This window comes from Poecilia mexicana, unplaced genomic scaffold (assembly GCF_051168715.1).
Source record: "Poecilia mexicana isolate PSO_F unplaced genomic scaffold, ASM5116871v1 scaffold_21, whole genome shotgun sequence".
Taxonomy (NCBI): Eukaryota; Metazoa; Chordata; class Actinopteri; order Cyprinodontiformes; family Poeciliidae; genus Poecilia; species Poecilia mexicana.
The window spans coordinates 18,137,134-18,159,158 of NW_028263390.1; the positions used below are offsets into that span (position 1 = coordinate 18,137,134).

The 22,025-nt window shown below is 37.3% G+C and overlaps 1 protein-coding gene across 8 annotated transcripts in view; it reads left to right on the forward strand.

Annotated features, from left to right (window-relative positions):
- Window positions 1-22,025, forward strand: part of lama2 (laminin, alpha 2) — a 157,220-nt gene that overhangs the window by 100,989 nt on the left and 34,206 nt on the right. For 5 of the 8 annotated variants that reach the window (XM_088002062.1, XM_088002064.1, XM_088002063.1 and 2 more), the window contains 15 exons: window positions 649-780; window positions 1,178-1,282; window positions 2,817-2,960; window positions 4,891-5,067; window positions 5,913-6,098; window positions 6,271-6,389; window positions 6,609-6,726; window positions 7,693-7,845; window positions 10,951-11,075; window positions 11,247-11,333; window positions 11,672-11,865; window positions 14,645-14,787; window positions 15,632-15,730; window positions 17,288-17,399; window positions 21,336-21,498. In XM_088002062.1, coding sequence (XP_087858188.1) covers window positions 649-780; window positions 1,178-1,282; window positions 2,817-2,960; window positions 4,891-5,067; window positions 5,913-6,098; window positions 6,271-6,389; window positions 6,609-6,726; window positions 7,693-7,845; window positions 10,951-11,075; window positions 11,247-11,333; window positions 11,672-11,865; window positions 14,645-14,787; window positions 15,632-15,730; window positions 17,288-17,399; window positions 21,336-21,498 — 2,057 coding nt within the window. The remainder of the gene's footprint in view (window positions 1-648; window positions 781-1,177; window positions 1,283-2,816; window positions 2,961-4,890; window positions 5,068-5,912; window positions 6,099-6,270; window positions 6,390-6,608; window positions 6,727-7,692; window positions 7,846-10,950; window positions 11,076-11,246; window positions 11,334-11,671; window positions 11,866-14,644; window positions 14,788-15,631; window positions 15,731-17,287; window positions 17,400-21,335; window positions 21,499-22,025) is intronic. The other 3 variants (XM_088002065.1, XM_088002069.1, XM_088002068.1) reach the window with 1 other exon arrangement.

Below are 22,025 nucleotides of genomic sequence, written 5' to 3' on the forward strand. Positions count from 1 at the left end.
TGAAAAAACCTTTGCAAACCGCCTTTCTTTAGGTCCACAAGTTGTTTTCTTGGTACAACTTTTTGTCTAAATTTAAAGAGTAATTTTCTCTCCAAAAGATTATTACATGCCTTAAAGCAGCTAGAAAAGCAAACCTTTAATTGTAGCAAAAGACTCGTAGACATTAGAGGCCTGGCGATAAAAGCACTGTGGCCCTTAGCAGCAGATTATTTCAAAGAAATCAATCAGGGTTTTATACGAGGTTTGGAATGACTCAACAAATGACAGACCATCAAAGCAATGTCAAACAAAGAAATGTGCATCTTCGAAGCTGGAGACTGTACTGAAATTTCTACAAAACACAGAAAACCATAATGGAAAAGTAAATGTCTTAAAGTTCTACAGTTTATCTGCTTTGTGCACATCCAGGATTCTTCAATTTATAAACCTTTTCATCTTCATACAATAAGGAAATAATGTTTAAATAATCTTTCAAGTCTATTTATAATAAATGCATTATTATATTTTATACAAGTTTACTTATTTACCTTTTTGAGTGAATTTTTTTACCACAAAGGTCTTGAGACTTCAATGTAATTTCACTTATTGAGATATTTGGTCATTTTTATCACACAAAATGTTTACATGTGTTCTTGTTTTGGAAAAAAGGAGTGTGGATGCAATGTGATCGGCTCGCTGACCCAGCAGTGCAACGCCAACACAGGCTGCTGCTCCTGTCGCGATTCCTTCAGAGGAGAGAAATGCGATGAATGTAAAATCGGGTACAGAGACTTCCCTCAGGTAAGAGGTCAAACATGTTTAATGCACTGGTGCTACTGTAGAGTGCATGTTTTCAAGAAAAACATGTACTTTGATGTAGATTTTTGGAAACATAACCCTGTTGTGGAATATTTGCAGGGATTTCATACTTATTTAGCAACACATTTAAAAAAGCCGAAATTAAAATTAGAGCAGGATTAAAAAGTAGGCATCATTTCTTGTAAACCGAGTGGATAAGCCACATCTTTGGAGCACCTCATAACTGCACAAATTAATTAAAGAGCATAAAGATAACATTTCTGTCAACATGAAGTCTAATCAGGTGAATCGGAAAGCTAACCCGGTACCTAGTTATCTCACTGCTAAGCTTGTTCTATCATCAGAGCCCCCAGATTGTTTGTATTCACATTTCCCACAGTGCATCCAGTGCGAGTGCAGCGTCGCAGGATCGGACAGCCAGACCTGTGACATGGAGAGAGGAGTGTGTGGCTGTGCAGACCGAACAGGAAAATGTAACTGCAAGGTAAAGCTCATAAAGCCATGCCTGTTTTGGTCACCTCCGTTTCAGCTCATGTACTCATTCTGTTTCTTTTCTCGAATGATGTCATACTGCTGTACTCTGCCTGGCTTCAATTTACAGAAATAGAAGATGGGGTATGGGAGTTTTCTCAATCATGTTTAATGGATTTTTCACTTTCATTAAAATTATTAGTGTCCCTGTCAATAGATAGAAGATGTTACTGTTCTTCCCATTTCCTTTGGGTGATATTTACTCTTGCTCATCTTGAAACCTTAATTCTCAGACTATATGTAGATATTCACCAACTATGTACAAGGATAAAACATGCAGAGCACTTTATGAATCATCTTTCTCACTGCGACAAGCTTCAATCTTGGATAAAATCGAGGCCTGCGTGGATTATCTAAAGATTTCTCAGACAGATGACAGTATTGATCCCAGGCATCACATTATGCCTTACAGAAACAAGCTTAGCTTTTTGTGTTTGCCTTTTTCTCTATTAATGCGCGTCAAATTCATAACCTTTAATGAGATGTCAGGTAATTTGTGTTATCATCTTTCTTAAGAGACACGAGTTGGACAACTTGTCACTCATTTGTCACTTGTCTTCTTGTTAATCTGTTAGTATTTTTAATCTTGGTTGGCTGTCTGAACCTCATCATGAAACCAAGCAGTGCACTTGAGTTTCATCACATATTTGAAACTGTTTTGATAATCCATATAAGGATTTTTTTTTCCCATTTCTTTTGCAAAAATCATAATCTACATAAACAAAATTTTATGCTAAAATATGCAGCTATCCTGCAATAGGTTGTTACTGAAACCAGTAAGAACCTGCTTACTCATCACTATTTTAAGTCAGGCCAATGACTGTTCTGTTTTAAGAGAATCAGGATAACAGGTTTTAGATACTTTTTTCACTAAATACTAGTAGTAAAATCAACACAAATTGGTTTTTTTATATATATTTTTTCAAATTACCGTATTTTTCGGAATATAAGCCGTCACTTTTTCCCCTCGCTTTGAACCAGGCGGCTTGTTGCCCGGCGCAGCTTTTCTGTGGATTTTTCTTCAACCACCAGGGGGCTCTTTAGCAGGAATGAATCATTGGAAGTCAAAATTGGAAATCAAGGAAGAAAGAGCTAATTTTCATGTCGAACAAGCACATGCTAGCAGCAGGCATGACGGATACATTTATTCAGACTCATATGATGCAGCTTTTATGTTGAAGGCTGTTGATCTGGCAGTACATAGAGGCGCGGCAAATTTTCTATGGGACTGATATCAGGGTTTTGTGGTAGTCACCTCAAAACATTGACTTTGACCTGTTTTCATTTATTCACTCTGTAACTAAAATGGTTATAGATTCTTTATATGCAAGTAATATTACATTTGATTTCAGCTGGACAGGTATTGGCAAAATCAACAGATGACTAAACTTAAAATAAAAATGTCTGTTTTAAAAGGCAAATACAAAGAAGGTGCTCAAAAGTATTTATAAAAAATGGAATTTGCTTCCTTTTCTCTTTTAATTCAGCAAAATGTGGAAGGGCACAACTGTGATCGCTGTAAAACAGATATGTTTGGCTTATCTGTAAAAAATCCGCTTGGCTGCAGCAAGTGCTACTGCTACGGACTGACTCACTCATGCATGGAGGCACAAGGACTTATAAGGATGTGGGTGAGTAACGGGACTTTTAAAAGTAGCAAAACTAAACAATACTTTAGACATCATTGAATAATTTTCCTTTTGAAAATTACAAAAAAATATAATAAAAATCCAGTGACATAATTACAGTTATAAGAAATGCACAGTGCTATTCTTGGGAGAAAAATATGTTAATTTTTTTTAAGGATTCAGGTCTGGAGAATGCTCAGTCTTAGTCTGTGGATGCACGAGAAATCTAAGTTGTTCAGTTCTTATAATAATTTTTATCTGACAGGAAGTAAAATTGTTGGTCAAAATTTAAGTTTGTGAAATTACAGAGGAATATGATAAATTTAAATATCAGTAACATGTTTACATTTGATGAGGCTAGGCATGTTTAGAAAGAATTAGTTGCTGCTATAAACTGTCTGGTTACAATTTTGGGATGTGGAGGCTTTATTGAATCAACCGGGATTAATTTAAAGTTAACAAGAGCAGGATTCAAGGAGGGAAAACTGGTCAGAGAAATACATAAAAATGTGAAGTTTATTGGGAAGAGGGAGATTTTCTCTGAACCACTGAATCGTGAGATTACACTAAGTGAAGTGGGAAATGCAAGTGCTCACCCCACACATTCCACACAAAGGTCACATTTACACTGAAACTTGCACTACACAGGATAACATAAAGTTTAATGAAAAGAAACGCATGAATATCAAAACATTTTCCACATAATCAAGAAGGAATAAAACACTGAAATCCTGATCAGCAACGCTAATTGTAAAATAGTTTGAAAAGGTTGAATTCTCCAAATATTGTTTTATTTTAAGAGTGACATTGATATATTCACCCTCTTATACTCATACCCTTTAATAAAATCTACTGAAACCAAATGTCTTCACAAGTTAAGTGAAGAAAATTTGGCAAAAATAAATTTCTTAGTTGGAGAAATGTCCTGGACTTTAATTGCAGCAAAAGGTTGTTAAACATTTTTAATAAAAAAAAAACATTTAGAAAACCATTTATCAGTTGCCTGGATACATTTTATTTTAAATCCAATCTCATATATCTCATACAAATTCTCACTCTGACGTAATTTTTTCCCCCCACATTGCATAATCAATCATTATGAATTTAAAAGAAAAATTCAGTTTTGAGTGCTGCAACACATCTCTATGACAGATGACACATCAGCCAAACTCAAACAGATGGAACAACAAACCACACAATGTCCATTAAAGCTTAAATGCCAGTTTTACAAGACGATATATGTCCTGAAGTTTACTGTAGCTAAAGCTACTTACATTCGGTTTTGGTCTTTTTTTTTCCTTCTTCTTTTCACATGAACAAGAGGGATCTATTTTTAAATTGGTCAACTCAACCACAACCCCCAGTCAATAATAAAGTCTGTTATTCAAGCAATATTGAAGTATCAACACATAAAAATTCAAAAGCGAGATTGGAAAAAAAAGGAGGGTTGGTTGTTTATTATTTCTCCAAATGCAAATAACTCAAATGAAAGTCATATATCAAACCGCATGAGAAAAGTTGACACAATGAGTTTTAAATTATACTCAAGAGAGAAATGCTTCCTTACTGCCTTACTTTAACTACTGATGCAAATAGAACGTCACTGAGTGAAATTTGAAAAGTACATTGGTTTTTCCAGTAAACCACGGTTAATGATCATTAGTTTTAATTATAATATGTTTTAATATAAACATTTTATTACCAAGAAATAACCCAGTGGTTAAAAAGTGACTCTTTTCTTGTGAACTGACTCTAGTGTAACAAAAGATTTAGTTTTTCAAATGGAATTGTGACGATTCATTAAGTCTCATTTCACTAATGAGTTGGTACTGTGTGTGAACAAAAATCATTATTTTCACTCTACAGCTGTAAAATATCAAGACTTCAAGTCCATGGATTTAATTACGCATCTACTGGTTTTCTTGTATTCCAGTTGACACTGAGGCCGGAGCAGACAGTGCTCCCCCTGGTGGACAAATCCAACACTGTGGAGAAGAGGGCGGGAGTGAGCTTCCAGCACCCAGAGATACTGGCTCACGCAGAAGTGGTCACAACAACTCTGTCTGAACCGTACTACTGGAAACTGCCGGAGCAGTTCACAGGCTCTATGGTAAGAGCTTGTGCTTTGAAATGTACCATATGCAATATTCATTAGGTAACTCCGATGGTAATCAGACGATACAATGACAGTTAAGTACGTTGCAATCAAGATTTTCTTTTCAAAATGCCTATCTGAGTTATTTAGGATGCAGTCCAGTTCTTCGTTAAGTATATTAGTGTCATGGGAATGTTTGAACTGTTCAAGTACAGTAAAAGGAAAAAAAAAAACTGCAGTAAAATAATAAGTTCAGTGATTGCATCCCACTGTCAGTTTATTAGCAACAACAGATGTTTTGTCCTAACTGGAGTTTCTGCCCAACAGCATTTAGTTCTTAAAGATTTCTCTCTTTTCACACTCTTTAAAAACTTGCATCTTGCACCTACTGGCAATGTTTTCACATAGAGTGGTGTGTGGTAGGTTAATGGTTGCGTATTTACTCGTTTTTTTTTTATGATTTAATGATTCAGCTGGTCACATGACGCAAACGGGGAACTGCTGATGCTAAAGCAGCTTCACTGTAGTATGTGAAAAAGATCATTTAAGGGGGTTAAAAACTAATAACGAGCATAATGAGTTTGGTCAGTTTATGAAAATAATACTCAGAAGGAAAAGCAGTGTATTATTATAACTATTAAAACTTGCTAACCAGTTTCAACAATAACAAGTCAGTAGAGAAGCATAAAATGTGGATCAAATTTACTCATCTCCCTCCACACATATTGCCAATGTAGAAGGAAACAGATTGTTTTGGGGGGAGGGAGGAAATTGATAACTGTTGTTAATAGGCTTAAAAGTTTGTCTCCAGCAAAGTGTTTGTGGATCTACTGAGGGGAAACATATTTTGTCTTGTTCAGATCACAGCCTACGGAGGACAACTGAAATACGCTGTGTACTACGAGGCCAGAGATGAAACCGGCCCTTCATCGTACGAGCCTCAAGTCATTATTAAAGGTGGTCCAAACCACAACATCATAATAACACGGCACATCCCAGGACTTCAGATCGGTCAGCTCACCCGTCACGAGATCGACATGACAGAGGTACAGTATGGAGAACGAAGTGTCGTTGGAGTCTCATGTTTTTAAGAATACAAAGGCTTTCAGAAAGTACCGTCTATTTTCACCAAACGTCGTATAATACAAACTGTACGTGTTACACCTCAAGACTGCAGAGAGATAACAATTTCTCCCCACATTTTATCTCTGTGTGAAGCATGAATGGAGGTACGCAGATGGCCGGTCTGTGAGTCGAGAGGACTTCATGGACGTTTTGTTCTATGTGGACTACATCCTGATTAAGGCTTCACATGGCAATCTGATGAGACATAGCCGGTAAAAAAAAAAAAAAAACACAAACGCATACCTTCATAGATGTCTATTAGGAGTTTCTCATTAACAGATGTGGAATTATAAAAATTATAGGTAACATTTTACCTTTTGTCAGATATAAAACTATAACCCTCCTGGAATTTATATGTAAGCAATTATGAAAAACAAAACTGGAAATCAGATTTCTAATGTCTAACATGTTTTGTGACTTCTTCCTTTCAGTATTTCAGAGATCAGCTTAACGGTAGCAGAGGAAGGAACGCCGGCGGAGCAAAACGAGAAAGCCCATCAGATAGAAAAATGTGACTGTCCTACTGGATACTCTGGGCTTTCCTGTGAGGTACGCACACATGTAAAGACTCACTGCAAATAGCAAGTATTTTATGGGCCCTCTGTCATCAGATGTTGGTCATTGTTGAAACAGTTTCAGACTTATCTAATCTAAATGGGATCTTCTTATTTTGTTGTAACTGCCAGAGTGTGACGAGAAGATTTCTGTGATTGAATCAACATATTTCATTGCATTTGGTATAATTCAACCTCGACGGGTTTAATCTTTTGAGTAACTCTTTTGCTCAGGCATGATTTCCTTCCAGCTCTTTTTAAACCACTTTCAGCAGTCTTAATATTTGATTTAATTGCGAGTCTATGGGGAGAGATTCCAATATATAGACTCTAAACATCTGCTTAACTTTGGATAGAAGTCCCCAAATGTTTACTAGGATTGAGTATTGATCTCCAAAACTTTTTTTTTTCCCCATTGCATTCTCCTACTTGGCGACTAAAATGCTTTGTGATCTATGTTTATGTAACTTTGAAGGTACAAATAGAAACCAACAACCAAACTGCAGCTAAAATTTAAAAAGCTCAGGTCGTGCAGGCTTGCCAGACAGATGGCTGTGCTATTTGTAGCTGCCGTCGTTGCTAATAAAGTATTTTTAAACGGGCATTTAGTGCTTGCAGAGGGAACAGATGGCTCTTTAAATGGACTCCATTAATTATTGCTGAACAGGAGAGGGAGAGGAGTAGAGAGTTACCTTGCAAGTCTATGTGCGTATGAACATGCACGGATCTATACGTCTGTGTCTTTGTCCAAAACTTACTGAGGTGTATAACTCTTAATTGTGTGTATGTGAGAGAGACGGAGAGAAAGCAGTCAACTGTTGCCTAGGGAAGTAAGCGTGTGATTATTGCCGGAGTCCCTGGACGCATCTGTTTAGTGATGTATTCTAATATCAGTCTTATTATGAAAGCTGCTTTTATGAAGTATTTCTAAATGTTTTCCTTTTGCCCCACCTCGGAGCAGGAGTGTGCTGCAGGTTTCTATCGGCTCCGCGCCGGGTCGCCGGTTTCTGTTCCAGCGTCCAGGCTGCCAACAGCTGCCGGCATGGGCAGCTGTGTCCAGTGTCAGTGCAGTGGGCATTCCTCCACTTGTGACCCTGAGACATCCATATGCCAGGTAAATGAGCATGTACATGTGTGAGCACTCTGATGCTGGAGCCCATCACAGAGCCATATGTTGAGTAGTTTTCAGAGAAACAAGCGTAATGAGAAAGTGTATTAAGGGGGATGTCAGGTACTGTAATTAGCCTGGCAATAATTAACTACCACCTGGCTAACTCATATTTTGTGCAGCTTTTTTCCATATATATATGATTTATTTTAACATATGTTCATTGTAGTAAAAGATGGATGAGTGTGTGTAAGATCAAATTGTAGAACTGCTGATATGCTGGGATGTTCAAGCACACTGACCTCTCGGATTAGTCGGAGAACGGTCAGAAACAGATCAAATATCCAGTGATCAGAAGTTTGTTGGGTAATATTTAAGGTCAGAGGGGAATGAGGTAGAATGACCTTGAAACAGTATTTAACCTCCAGCCTAAGTTAGAAATTCTGCTTGTAAATCAGTTCTCTTGTATTATTCAAAACTGAAAATTGTGTTTTAGTCTGTAAAACCAGAATGCAAATATCTTCTTCACTAATGAAAAAAGTTAAATTGGTTCTACTGGTCACTTGAAAATATTCACATTTGAAGCACTTGGACTCCCTTTCATCGTTTTAATGTCTTTTTTTTTTCCTGCCTCGTCAATTGTGTTTGGTTGGCCTACTTTCCCATTCGTTTAATTTTGCTTTTGACACATTAAATGTTTCAAATATTTGCCTTTAAAGGTTCCACCTCTTACCTTTTGCGTGTTCATTCACCCTTTTTCTCTCTATCATCTACTTGTATGTCCTTTTTCCTATTCACAAACGGACTTTACCTTGTGTCTCATTCTGTCTCACTCGTGCCTAATTTCTCGACATGTAACAATTTGTTTCTCTCTCTTTCTGCGTCTTCCCTCCCTCCTGTTTAATTTCGGTCTCACTTTGCCTCCCAGCCATTTTTTTTCCTTGCCCATTTCTACCTCGTTTTCCATAACGGCGCCATTAGCATTTTCTAACCGAGCAGGCTAAATTGAAAACGCTAAACGAGTTTGTTTCTGTGGTAATTAGCAGTAACGAGAAATTGAGGAAGGTAATGGAAATGACTTGCCTCGTTAAGAAAAAAACTTTCTGTTGTACCAACTAAAGTTCCCATTTTAAACAAACAAGTGCAACACATTAGATGGGACCTTTGGGATATGAACAGTAGGGAGAAAGGACTTAGTCTACAATAGTTTTGTTTCACCTGTGTATGTGTGGTGGGGGGTTTTTGTTCGTTACATTGCTGACCATTGTTTGTTTGTTTCTATGTTTGTTGTGCACATATGCTGGAAAACTATTGTACTTCTAGAGTTTTGCATAGTTCCTATAAAGGTAATGGAAGATGATATTTTGTATGCTTATAAGTGAAGTTAAAAACGAGCTGTAAAAAAAAAAAATTCTTTGCATATTATTTTGATGTTGTGGCTGTCTGTGCAGCAACAGGTTATGAAAATTGTTCTACTTCTGTCTGCTTTTGAAGAAGGACGTTAAACACCAGTGTGTAAGATTGCACCTGTGCGGTAACAGCGACTTGATTGCTCAGCACACAGTCTTACTTTACTGCACCTCATCATGCAGAGGTGTGCCTTGGCATCATTACCATGTGGACAAATGCATCTCTTATCTGAAACCGCCTCGGCTAGATAAAAGTTGAGCTGTGAAAAAGCCAAGTAAAGCCCAGAAAATGAGCATGGTGAAGAGAAAGGGGCAATCATTTCCCTGCCGCCACCGTGGAGATACTCGGCACTTTAATGGCAGCTGGAATCACACTGGGCACTTCCCAGTTATCTTTTAGATGTGTGAATCTGTATGTAACTGCTCAGCCTGTCCTGGTTTTCTTCTCTCTCTCTCTTCATAATGAGAGAAGTCTTTGAGTAGTTTTAGAGACAGTTTGAATGGAATTGAAGGCACCTTTCTGCCACAATGTTGCTAAATATTTCAGTACAAACCTCTACATGGCTCACTCTAAAACCAAGCACACCAGTTTGAGAAGTTTTGATGTCAAACTGACATAATAGATGTATGTTACTACTTATTTCTCCTGGTTTTGCCACAGATCAGCCAATGGAACCAGGCTAACCATCTCAAGTAGTCACTGACTACTTTTTATGTTCGTCTTGCTAGCATGAGTCTTCATTCATTTATGTCTAAGACATTCTGCAGATATTTTTCTCCCTATTGCTTGATATCGTGCAGATGCAGCAGATTTACCTCACTTGATGAGCTTTTGCAGGTTGTAATCTCAGTTTTCTGTTCTTTGAAGACAAACATTACACCCAATGAGGCCTTGTGCTTCTGAAGACTATTTGATTGAATGTTTGACATGTTGTGCATTCAGAGATAATCTTTTGCTTACTTGTGATTCTTTTTATTTTTTATTTTTTTGGCTTTCTCGCCTTGCTGAACCAGTCTGACCATTCTTCTTTGACAGAAAGGCTTTTTTTATTCACCTCACTGACATTTATTGTATATTTTCTCTTTCTTTCATTCCCTGATTTTCACCTGATGTTCTGGTGAAAATCCTAGGAAATCAGCCGTTTCTGAAGTACCTCCAACATTTAGCTTTTTAAATCTGAACCATTCTGATGCTCGGTTTGAACTTCTAGTGATCTCTAATGCATCACTGGATGTCCAACACATCAAGCTCCAGCCTTATGATTGTCTCATTTACTATTAATATTGAGCTATTGGACAGGTGTACCTAAAAGGGGGGCTGAAAGTATAAGATTATCCACACTTGTATAGTTATGTATTTTTAAAGCATTAAAAACTTTTCTCAAGACATCTGAGTGCACTTGTACCAATTTTTTTGGAGGTTTCTTTTAAGCAATCTAGTAAAAACAATTTATTTCTTCTTCATGAATGCCTTGAGTTTTCTTGTGCAGGTAGAATAAACTTTTACTTTGTAACTTTTATTTTTTTAGTAGCTACATTCAATGTATCAACGTCCTCCTTACAAAACCTGCCACACATACCAAACTCATGCTGGGTGGAAGATGGAAATTTCAGGACCTGCAAGTCTGAGAGGATTCTGATACAGGGGGAATAAATGGAGTCTTCAAAACAAAAAACACATTTTCTGCATTTATGTTGATAGAACTGTCAAGACAACACGGAGGGTGATCACTGTGAACGCTGCGCTCCGGGTTTCTACGGTGTGGTCCGAGGTTCTCCAGATGACTGCAAACGTTGCGCCTGCCCCCTTTCCAATCCAGAGAATAAGTAATATTTTGGGTTTATTTATTTTATTTTTTTGGTCGATGCATGCTTATGATCCCATTTTTAAAGCGGAATGCATCAGTAACTCCCTTTGTGCACATGTTAATCTGTATTCTGCATTCTGTTGATTCTTTATCTGTTAATTATTTTGTAACTACTTTTTTCTGAATCTAGTTTCAGCCCTACATGTGTGGCAGAAGGTTTCAGTGACCACCGCTGTACCTCCTGTGCTGAGGGATATGAGGGAAAATACTGTGAAAGGTGAGACTAGTGTAGAGAAAAGTAGTATGTATAGCTTTGCATTAAGATAAACTCATGAAATAATACTGTTGTGGAGCTCCAAAACATAACTTGAGATTGTCATTCAGTTCCAGATTTGTCTGAAAGAAAGAAAGAACTTAAAAAAAAACTTAGCACAGTGCACAGCAAAGATTTTGACTTCAAATAGTAGTAGCTCCAACGTATTTAGAAAAACAGCTGCATCCCACTGCTGTGCAGGAATCTCTCAGATATATCCTGGAATTATTTGGGATGGTTGATAACATTCTCCATTGGTAGGACTTTTGGCTGACCGAAACTTGATCGTCCTTTTCCTCTAGATGTGCCACTGGTTACCACGGTAACCCAAGGATGCCAGGTGGCCGCTGTGAGGAGTGTAAGTGTTCCTCGTGGGGGTCGCTACCAGGACCATGTCACCCTGTCACGGGCCAGTGCCGTTGCAGGGTTGGGACATCCGGAATTTTGTGTGACCGGTGCATGGATCGGCATGTGTGTGGACCGTCTGGGATAATCTGTAAGACTAACATATTAACTTGAGTTTTTTGAGTTGTTGTTTTTCCCTTGTACCACCAAAAGAACTGAACTTTTGACAGTCTGTCGTATTACAACCACAAACTTCAATGTGACTGAAATTTAACGTGTTGGATTGCAACTCTTTTAAAACAAATACATAGGAATAATGGGGAACTGCAGCACCAACAGCCAGCATGTCCCTACATAAGATTATATACTTAGCATAAATGATTTGGTTATTTTATACGTTAGAAAAATTAATGAATGAATGCAATTAAGCTATATTTGTGAAATGAAAAACCTGTAATTAAAAGCGGATATTTTATGGATCATAAAAATATGTTTTTAGACAATTTATCTGTAGAATGTAAGGTCATTTGTGTGTCTTGCTGGGCTTTTGAAGTGATATATTTTGCGCTGGTAATGTAGCGGGTTTTTTTTGTCCCATGACTTGTTGGTGTGAACCTGCTGACCCCATTTAAATAGCATTTTAAATTGAAGCCATTACACAGATTAGCCTCTAACTGCAGAAGTTATACATAAAACCCATTTGCATCTCAAGGTTCTACACTCCATGAACCCTATATTCAGTCTTGGTCTGTTTCATTTATTTTCTGCTGCTCCTGTCATTCTGGTGCCTCACACACGTGCCGTGTCACCTGATGTTGTAATTTTTACTGTATTTTGGCAATGAAATTCAAATCGGAGGCCTTTTCTCTAGTTGCCATGGGAGACGAGATCATGGCAGAAGTCAGATTCAAGTCATTCAGAAAATAATTTCAATGTCGTTTGGAGCTAAATTAAACTTAATATGAACATAATAGTGGTGCCAATTTAGTGCCATTAGCTTGTCTGGAAGTAAGTGTGCGCATATGAATGAGAACATGGAGGAAAAGGTCGTAAGACAGAGGCCAGTGTGAAATTGCTGCTGTCAGGTCAGTAAGGAAATTGCTCACTCACATCTTTGCATGTTTCGACATTGAACATGTGCTCACAAAGTGGAAGTGCTGCAGTGCCACCCTGACACCATGCTGCTCGCCTTTGTGTCCAAACCATAATCGTAGGTCCTGGTTCTGACGATGGGGGGATAGTCAAACTGATGCTTCCTTGAAAAGTGATGCCACTCTGTGTTTTCCCCTGCTCTGGCTTTTCTTGCATTCTGCCTGGCACAGCAAAGCACTTGTCCTGAACGGGAGAAACGTAAACATCTAAGCAAGTGCAGAAATCCAGCTTAAATTTAACAAGTCATGTCATGCAGTTTGCAGCGTTATTAAACTTCCCTCCATCGACCTACAAAAAGATGCTCAGAATGTAATTATTAATCCATTAGATGCAGGTGTAACATATGAGTATCCCCAAGCCCATGTCTGGAAGGGGATTTAGGCCTTAATAGATTATCTTCAGTGGGAAAAATAAAGGACGTATCACATGCTCAGTTTATTGCTTAATACATCAGCTTAAAATTGATCAAATTATATTGGTTTTAATTTGTTTTAGTTTTCCCCTGCTTCTGTATTTGCTTTAATTTTAAATTTACAAAGAGTTGTATATTTACAATGAGAGCAAAAGACAAATGCTAACTGAAGAACATAAATCACATTACAAATGTAAATCTATAAATAAAAGTGCAATCACTTGAATGCTTATTTGTATTGCAGCATTCACAAACAAGATAATTCAAAGTGCTTTATAGACGGATATAAAGGGGGGTCTAATAAACTAGTAAACACACGTCTACAATAATGTATCTTATGGAAAATAAAAGTATGCACCTGTGTCCCGTTTTGACTGAAAACTCATGGCAATGTGTTCATCGTGGATTTAGGGTGCAGTAGCAGTCAAAACCTTTTGTGAAATAGACTAATTTAAATGATATTTGCAGTTAAAAATAATCTTAAAGTTTGCAAGTGAAGGTTGAATGTAATTATGTTTCAGCTCCACCTCAAAATCACAAATTATTCAGGTTTAATGAGGTTTACATGTACAGTAAATGTCATTTCAAGTATGTCTTTTTGCACGTTTTTTTTTCAAGATGTTCTTGTTCACTGAAGGACTGAGACATGTTTCCATGCGTTGTTTCACAGACAGGCATTCATAAAAGGCTAATCCTGTAGGACAAGCTGCTTTCCCTTGTAGAAGGTTGTAGATTAAACTTCTACACCAGTTAGATTTCTGCACAGCAGAGACAAGCAGGTCTTGACACCGTGTCATATCCAGTGCAGATTTGTGTGTGTGGTGTTTTTGTGTGTACATTTTGCATGAAACTACTTAAAAGCAGTGATTAATTTGTGTGTTTTAGTTTTGTCAGAGATTGACAGACTAGAAACAGTTTGTATATTATTTAATTTATTGTTGATTTCCCATGTCAGGAGTTTTAATTTCTGTAATAAATCGGCCTCAGGTCACAAAAGAAAACTATGTTTTCCTAGCACTTTACTAAAAAGTAATTGTGTGTCCAAGTCAATTCGTGTGCATTGGAGTGTGTGTGTTTTTGTTTTCTTTTGCCCACAGTGTGTGCTCATAATAGGTGCTCTCTACTCTCTAGGCTGATTGCATGCATCAGCAGCCTTGTCTTTCTAAGGGTAGAACAACAAAAGTGTCATCACATATTGATATATTTCTAAGTTCACATATATAAAACATACAGTTACAAAAAGATCTTGCACAGAAACCTGGCAAACAAGAGCCTCACAGTGCAGATAGTAAATATTTCAGATGAATTTAGTGGGGCTCGTTGCACATGAACTGATTCAGAACCGTGTTTCTTTACTTTTCTCCAGCCTGTGATGATGAGTGCTCAGGTTTGCTGATAAGCGACATGGACCGTCTCTATCGCATCATCACTGATGTCACACTGACCACACCCCTCCCACCACCTTATAAAGCTTTGTACCGCTTTGAAAACATGACAGAGGAGCTCAAGGTAAAATTAATATAAATGTTAACTTTATTTGTTTCTATGTATATTGGTTCTGGGTAATATTGTTCAATAGAACAAGCTTGCTGAGTGAAACTTACTATTTATAAATATATCTAAAAGTAAACTTAAATGTTGCATTGCTTTGAACTTTGACATATTTTAGCATGTCTTGTTTCCCACACAAGTCAAAGTGAAAAATGTTCATATATTTTGCTGCTTGAAAATGGGTCAAATTTACTCTGGTAAACACCACTCAACCACATCCCTTTGTAGTTGGGTTATTACGAATTGTTAATTTACTATGAATTTCTCCCCTTCTCTGAGGTATTGGCACAATGAGTCAGCTGGTTTTAATAATAAAAAACATAAATACATTCTCGTACGTAAGAATTTTCCACAAAATGCTGTGTTGCCTCTGTCAAATCTTTTAGTCTAAACAAATCAAAAGATCATGTAAGAAGTAAAACTTTTGCAACAGAAAAAATTGTTCAGTAGATAATAAGGTCATACAGGAACTCATAATTATCCTGAATGACAAAAGTAAACACTCTAGTTTTAGGTCCTATTCTCAAATTTCCAACCACCACTTTACACCAATTATTTTCCAGCTTCTCAAGATTGAAGCATATGTTCAAAGGAAAAATAATTTCCTTTCGTCTGACTGTTTGCATTTTGTTAGTTTTGAAAGTGTTATTTATGGGAAATTTCTTAGTGCAAATTATTTTTCTGGTTCCTGTGTTTCTCAGCCCTGCAGCAGAGGTCTGGGTGGTTGCAAAAACATCGCTCAAGGCCACATTGTGTCAGACATTTCTGTCTAATACTTTCATCTTTCTGTTTCCCTCTGAAGCACATGTTATCGCCTCACAAAGCTCCGGAGAGATTACTGCAACTGGCCGACTCCAACCTGGGATCACTGGTCGTTGAGATGGACCAGCTGCATAGCAGGGTGCAAATCCTTTGGTTTTTCTTTCAACTTTACATTAACCTGTGTCTGCTTTCTTTCCTTTTCATCTCAATTTCTCTCTGTGTAGCCAAAGGAATTGTGGAAATTTGAGCTCTGATATTGTGACTGTCTTTTCACAAAGCAAGAGCTGAAAATTGCACTTTTCCCATATTTGAGTCTTGAGGATGTTCCAAATGTAGACAACCATATGGTGTAAAAGATAAATACACTGGATTTATATAGAGTTGGGCTAAAGTTTTTTAACAAATATCCCATGTCAAGCACAAAAATCCATCAATAAAACACCCTGGTTCATATCCAGTTGGCCGTTCCTCCAAATCACATTTGTCTAAGTGACGCCAACATTGCCTACCCTACATAAGCACTGATGTCACCCAGGAGGACAGCTTTTTAGGACAAACTCTAGAGACTTCCCAAAGCCCAGTTGATCTGAGTTACTGTGCTGTGTTTAGGTGCAAAAGCACAGACAACTCTCACAGGTTTCCAGCCTGCAACTGTGACTCAATTCAGTCAGTAAAGCTTCCTCAGAAGACATTTTATGAATTGGCATAATGAACCCAAGTTGACTCCAAATCTGTCAACTCAAGCCAATAGTATAAACAGTCTTTGTATTCATCCTAATTTGATCCTAGTTCAAAGTATTTCTTGAAGTACCTTGAAATGACATTGAAGCCGCAAAGAGGTGAAGGGATGGGATGAGCCGAGCTCCAGGAGTTTCAGCAAGTAAGAAGCCCCCACCAAAGTTCCAGAAAAGACCGCAATCTGGGTTTCCACTAATCTGGTTGAGTTTTGACTTTTAGTGTTTTTCTCTGCCATTAAATATCTTAAATCACATGCAGTCTGACCTCTTCCCGAATGCCACATTTTGATGGGAGGCCCTACAAAGGGCCTCAACTCCAGTCAACAGAGCGCACCAAACTATAACCCTTCCACCTTATTAAGGTGGAGATTGCGTGAAAGAGCAGTTTCATGTTTTTCCTTCTCTCTCACTCTCTGAATATATGTGCTGTCGTGGCTGACTGTGAGGGGAAGTTAACCAAAATAGAAAAATCACCTTTTGAGTGTAGGGGTCTGTACCTATCAAATGGAGAAAAAGAACATTCACATTCACGCTGTCGAGCTGTACCCTTTTAGAGACCGAATGTCTGACATTTGTTGACAACAGTACTGTCCCCCACATCCCATCCCCTACGTGCTTACTCACAAAAACACCCTGGCTAAAATTACATAACATGGTCTCGTCAAATCTCAGCAGAACATATAATTATCCTCACTCTTCAACTGTGTGTGCGTGCGTGTGTTAAATTGAGTGTATTGGTGTGATTTTCATGCCTGTCAAAACTCCTCTTGTGTTCTTGGTCTTGTCTTGATCTTTGAATGTGTGAGGTTCTGTTTTCTCTTTTTGTCGGTGAGTTTTCCACCTTTCTGCACGCAGTATTGATTTGGGTTGTGTTTGTATTTTCACCCCACTACAACGTATTCACCTATGTAATGCCTGTTTATTATTTTATGATGTAGCTGCATGCGTTTGTGTTACAGGCAACTAAGGTGTCTGCTGATGGAGAGCAGGTGGAGGACGATGCGGACAGGATTCATAAACGAGCTGAGGACCTGGAGCAGTTCATCAGAGACACGCTGCTGGGAGCGAAAGGTAAAACAAACCAAAAAACTCTGCCTCTCCTTTATTAGCTCCTTACAAATCCTGTCGATGTTTTCTTGAATCTGCTGTATTGTTTTACTACATTTTGTTACTACAATTAATTTAACATTTTATTGTGAGGATAGATGTATCACTTTACAGAATATATGCAGGAAAATAAGGAGGGTTGAAAGAAACATCTAGTTTCCCAAACATCTCAAGACGTAATGGTCCTTAAAATACAGTTTTCCATCTTCCAAAGAGGGCTTTGAAGGAAACCAGCTAATGGAGGAAAGCACCTAAAAATTGTTACTGATGGGTAAATTGATGGTACTCTATATAGGCTGCTGGTGCAAAGTGATGCTGCAGCGTTCAACAGATTCCTCAAGCTGCAGCATCACAATAACAAGCTGGATAAAGAGCAAATGTTGAAGGAAACTAATCCATCAGGCCTCTCCGTCCATAACACAGCATTTTTAGATGGGAAATTACTCATCTAATTTTCGCTGGTAATTGGCAAGCTAATATACAAGTTAGAACAAAATACTTGTAATCTGTTTTTGTTGATAACATACATGTTTTTGCTCACTTTTAGAATTTACTTTCCTCTCTATGTATCTTTTCTCTATCACTGACAAGATGTGAATGTTTTAAGTTCATCCTCTCCAGCTAAACTCTGAGAAGGTTGATAAAATTATGAAATAAAAAAAACTACAATATAAAATCATTTGGCAGTAGTTATCTTTTCCTATTGAGAAAGGTTAAGTTGCTGTCTATCAATTTTGATGGATGAATAAATAAAATGTTACTCTAATCGTGTTTTAAATGTAAATAATCAGCTTTGTTTCATCTACCCATGCTGATGTTTTCCCACATCATCTCTTCTAAACCTGACCTCAAATTGAGAAAAGTGTCATAAAGACATAAACTGACACTTCAATTCCTGTTAATAAATTAAGTTTTATCTCTTGTTGAATTAAAAAAAATCTTTCCTGTTTTGACTGAAGAAACAAACGCATATTTGATGTGAATTGTCCAAAGCAATATCTATGCTGTTATTCTCAGCAGCATTAGAGTTAATTTTTTAAGTTTTAATCTCCTGCTTTGTCACAATGTTAAAGCTTAGATTTAAGTTTTTTATGGGGGAAATGATTAACATATTCCATTACAAAATGAAAAAGTTCTTCCAACCAATAGAGAAAAAGCTTGACACATCAGATTCCTTAAAATAAAACAATCTGTGACAAACAAATGAAAAGCCTTGGACTGTACGAGAATAGATTATTTCTCTACCAGCACGATTCAAGAGAGCCATACTTCTTTACATCTCAGAAAACACAGTTACCACAACCTCTGGCAATGAACTTAAAAAACATAGTTCTTGATAAAAATCAATTAATGTAATTTATTTCATAGAGGACTATTTCTTACAGTCAAAGTTTACACAGATTATAACATACAAGTGGTGAAATACGATCCACCTTTGGCGAAATAAAGCTATAAAAATTTTGCACTTTAAGTAACTGAACCTTTCACAATTCAAACTCACTGGAATTGTATTCTAAGCAGAAACACGTTTGTAGTAATGCATGGTAGGGATGATTGTAGTCCAACTTATAAAAGATTGCAGTACCGAGGTTTATTATTATTATTATTATTATTATTATTATTATTATTATTTTACCATTATGAAATACTTCTGGTCTTTGGGGGGAAAAGTTGCCAGATCAACTCATTCTGACTTGCAGTGGTCCTCTCTTTGTTGTTGCTCCCAGCTCTCTGGCCCGCTGCCTAATCACAGTGTGATTATAGTGTGTGCTTGTATGTGTGTCTCTAGGAGAGTAAAAGAGAGACTGTGTCCTGGCTCACTGAATGATTGAGAGTCGCAATTAGAGACTTAATTAGTGGCCGTCACAAACACACAAATACACACCAGATACACAAATGCCTTTGCCAGATTCTGCACATTTGTACCACTCTGCACACACAGACACACACTGAGGCAAGAAAATACTGTACACAATTTCCTCACACATGTTTGCCAGATACCTTAATATGATTCCGTCCACGTTTTAAGTGTTTAATTGGTTCTTAAATCTTACTATGTAATTATACGGCTGTGGCACACACTTTTGTTTCCTCTGTGCACACACCGGTAGAGGAGCCATGCACACGCATACACACACACGCAGTACAGCTGTTCATTAGCATGATGGCTTAACTCCTGTCTTGGCTCTAATCACTTCATGTTTACACTTCAAATGAGTGAAATGCAACACTGCCACAACACACACACACACATGCATAACCATAAAATATTTCAACTTATTTCAGTCAAATAAAGTTTAGATAAAGTAACACATACACAAGCACACACACAATTAAGGAAAAATACTAATGGATGGTTATGTTTTTTTTTTTTTTGCTTCTGCACTGATGCACAAAATTCTCATTAATGTCAGGCAGGTTGAGCTTCACTCAAGTGAGCCTTGGTATGTTTCACCACTGATGTTTTTGAGATTTTACTGGCTCTAATATGATAAAATAGATACATGGTTTCTAACAAAAACAAAACTGTCTTTAAATGATGGATTGCTTTAGATTGAGTTTGACTTCAACTGTGATTAAAGGAGTAAAGATCAAAGGGTGAAAATTTTCAGTCATTAGCTATTAAAATGAACTAGTGTGCTTACTGGATGCAGAGAAAAATTAACATACTGTACTGTGTGTTTGTTTGAATTGAGATTGAATCTTATTTTACACAATGATTCTGGATTTTTCTCATCCTTTCCATTTCTAGTTTTGAGATTTTGGAGTTTATTTCACTTTAGGTTAGGAGTTTTTAGTGTATTAAGTTCTAATAATTTATTAAGATAGTCTGTGTTGTTATAAACATTGACAGGTGAAGTGATTAGTACTGTCTTTTTTTTATTTACTTATACTAGTATTTTGAAAGGTGAACTGGTGGTGAGACAATTTAAGAACTGAACCAAAGTGCCACTGCATTTACACAACACTTTATTGTGTATGACCAGTTATTTTGGCCCGGCTGATGCCTGTCTGAACAAACTAACATTGGACATGTAAGTATGAAAACAAAGCAATGGAACAAGGTGTCCTTGTCTCAAAATCTTAGGATGCACTTTGGAAAGAAAATAAGCTGACGGAGGCAGAATGTTCTTGCAATGTTGAGCTGGGAAACCTTATTGTGCCACAGTGTGGATATTACTTTGAAGCGTACAACATCATACAACCCATTTCAGAGAAATAGGTTTTCTTGAATTAGATTCATTCTTTCAACAAGATGCTACGCAATAACACAATGTGAAAACTGTTTCAGGAGGAGCAAGATGATTTTCGAGTGTTGACTTTGAGTCCAAATTACCAAAGTATTCAGTTAACGATCTGTGGGGTTTGCTGGACAAACAGTCCAGTCCATGGAGGCTTCACCTAAATGATCTGCAGCTGATATTTAGCTGTCGGATAAATCAGCACACCGTCAGGGTTCCAGTAGAGTTCATTACAGCTCTAAAAAGTGTAGTTTAAAGAAGTCATAGCAATGATTTTGAAGATTGAAATGAGAAATATAACCACACGTCATTAAATTATGCCCATCGACCCTTTAATACTTTGATCCAAGTTGCTGAAGTCTTTTACATACATCAACAAAAAAATATGCACTTATTCCACAGTTTCTGTTGCAAATGAAAACCAGGCTTAAAATTAATGTCTAAAATGCAAAATTATATTTGAAATAAAGATCTGCTGGCATTTGCACCAACACAGTTTCAACTCCCAGCTTTGTTTTCTCAATTTCTTACAGTTGAAACACAAGACAAGCTGCAATAGTGTTTTCCTTATCGTTTTCACAACTGCAGCTGTATGAACTCAGTCTGTCCGTAGGAAGCGTCCTCACAGCAGTGCCTCTGCGTGTCTCTTTACGTCCAGACCTCCAATCCAAGGCAGCTGAGTTGAACAAGACCCTCTCACGGAAAGATGGAGCTCCAGACAAAAGCCTTAGCGAGATGAAGGAGGAGATCCAGGCAATGCTAGCCGAGATGAGAAAACGGCAGCTGGGAGGGATGAAAAGCATTGCAGAGGAAGAGAATGAGTACGAGAACACACACACACACACACACACACACCCATGGCTCAGGTGTTTTACCTCTCTCCCACACAGAGATTTTTTTTCAGTCATCTATTTTATTCTTTCATACATGAAAAGTGGATGCACAGACTCTCTTTTTTGATATATAAAGTGAAAAGTTGTTTTCAAAGCATTGAGAAAACAAATATTTTAATTATAGTCATATTTTTTTGCATGGTTTATTTTTTGTTCAAAATATCTTCGTTGAAATGATGCTGCAGATGAAATATTTTATCATCTGCAGCTCCACATAATGCTTAATGTATCTGTTTGCATAGTGCCTCCTGTGATTTTTGCATTATTTAATAACTTCATTGTCTGTCTTGCATATCTTGCTTGCTGCTGGGACTCCTCACCACTTATTTTTTCATAATCTGTTTAATTTCAACCAGCAAAAGAGAATGAGGAACAGATGTGAAAATTAAAAGCATATTGAAAGTTGGTTTTTCCAACTATTTCTAATACTGAATGTTTTATGTTTAGTCTTTCCT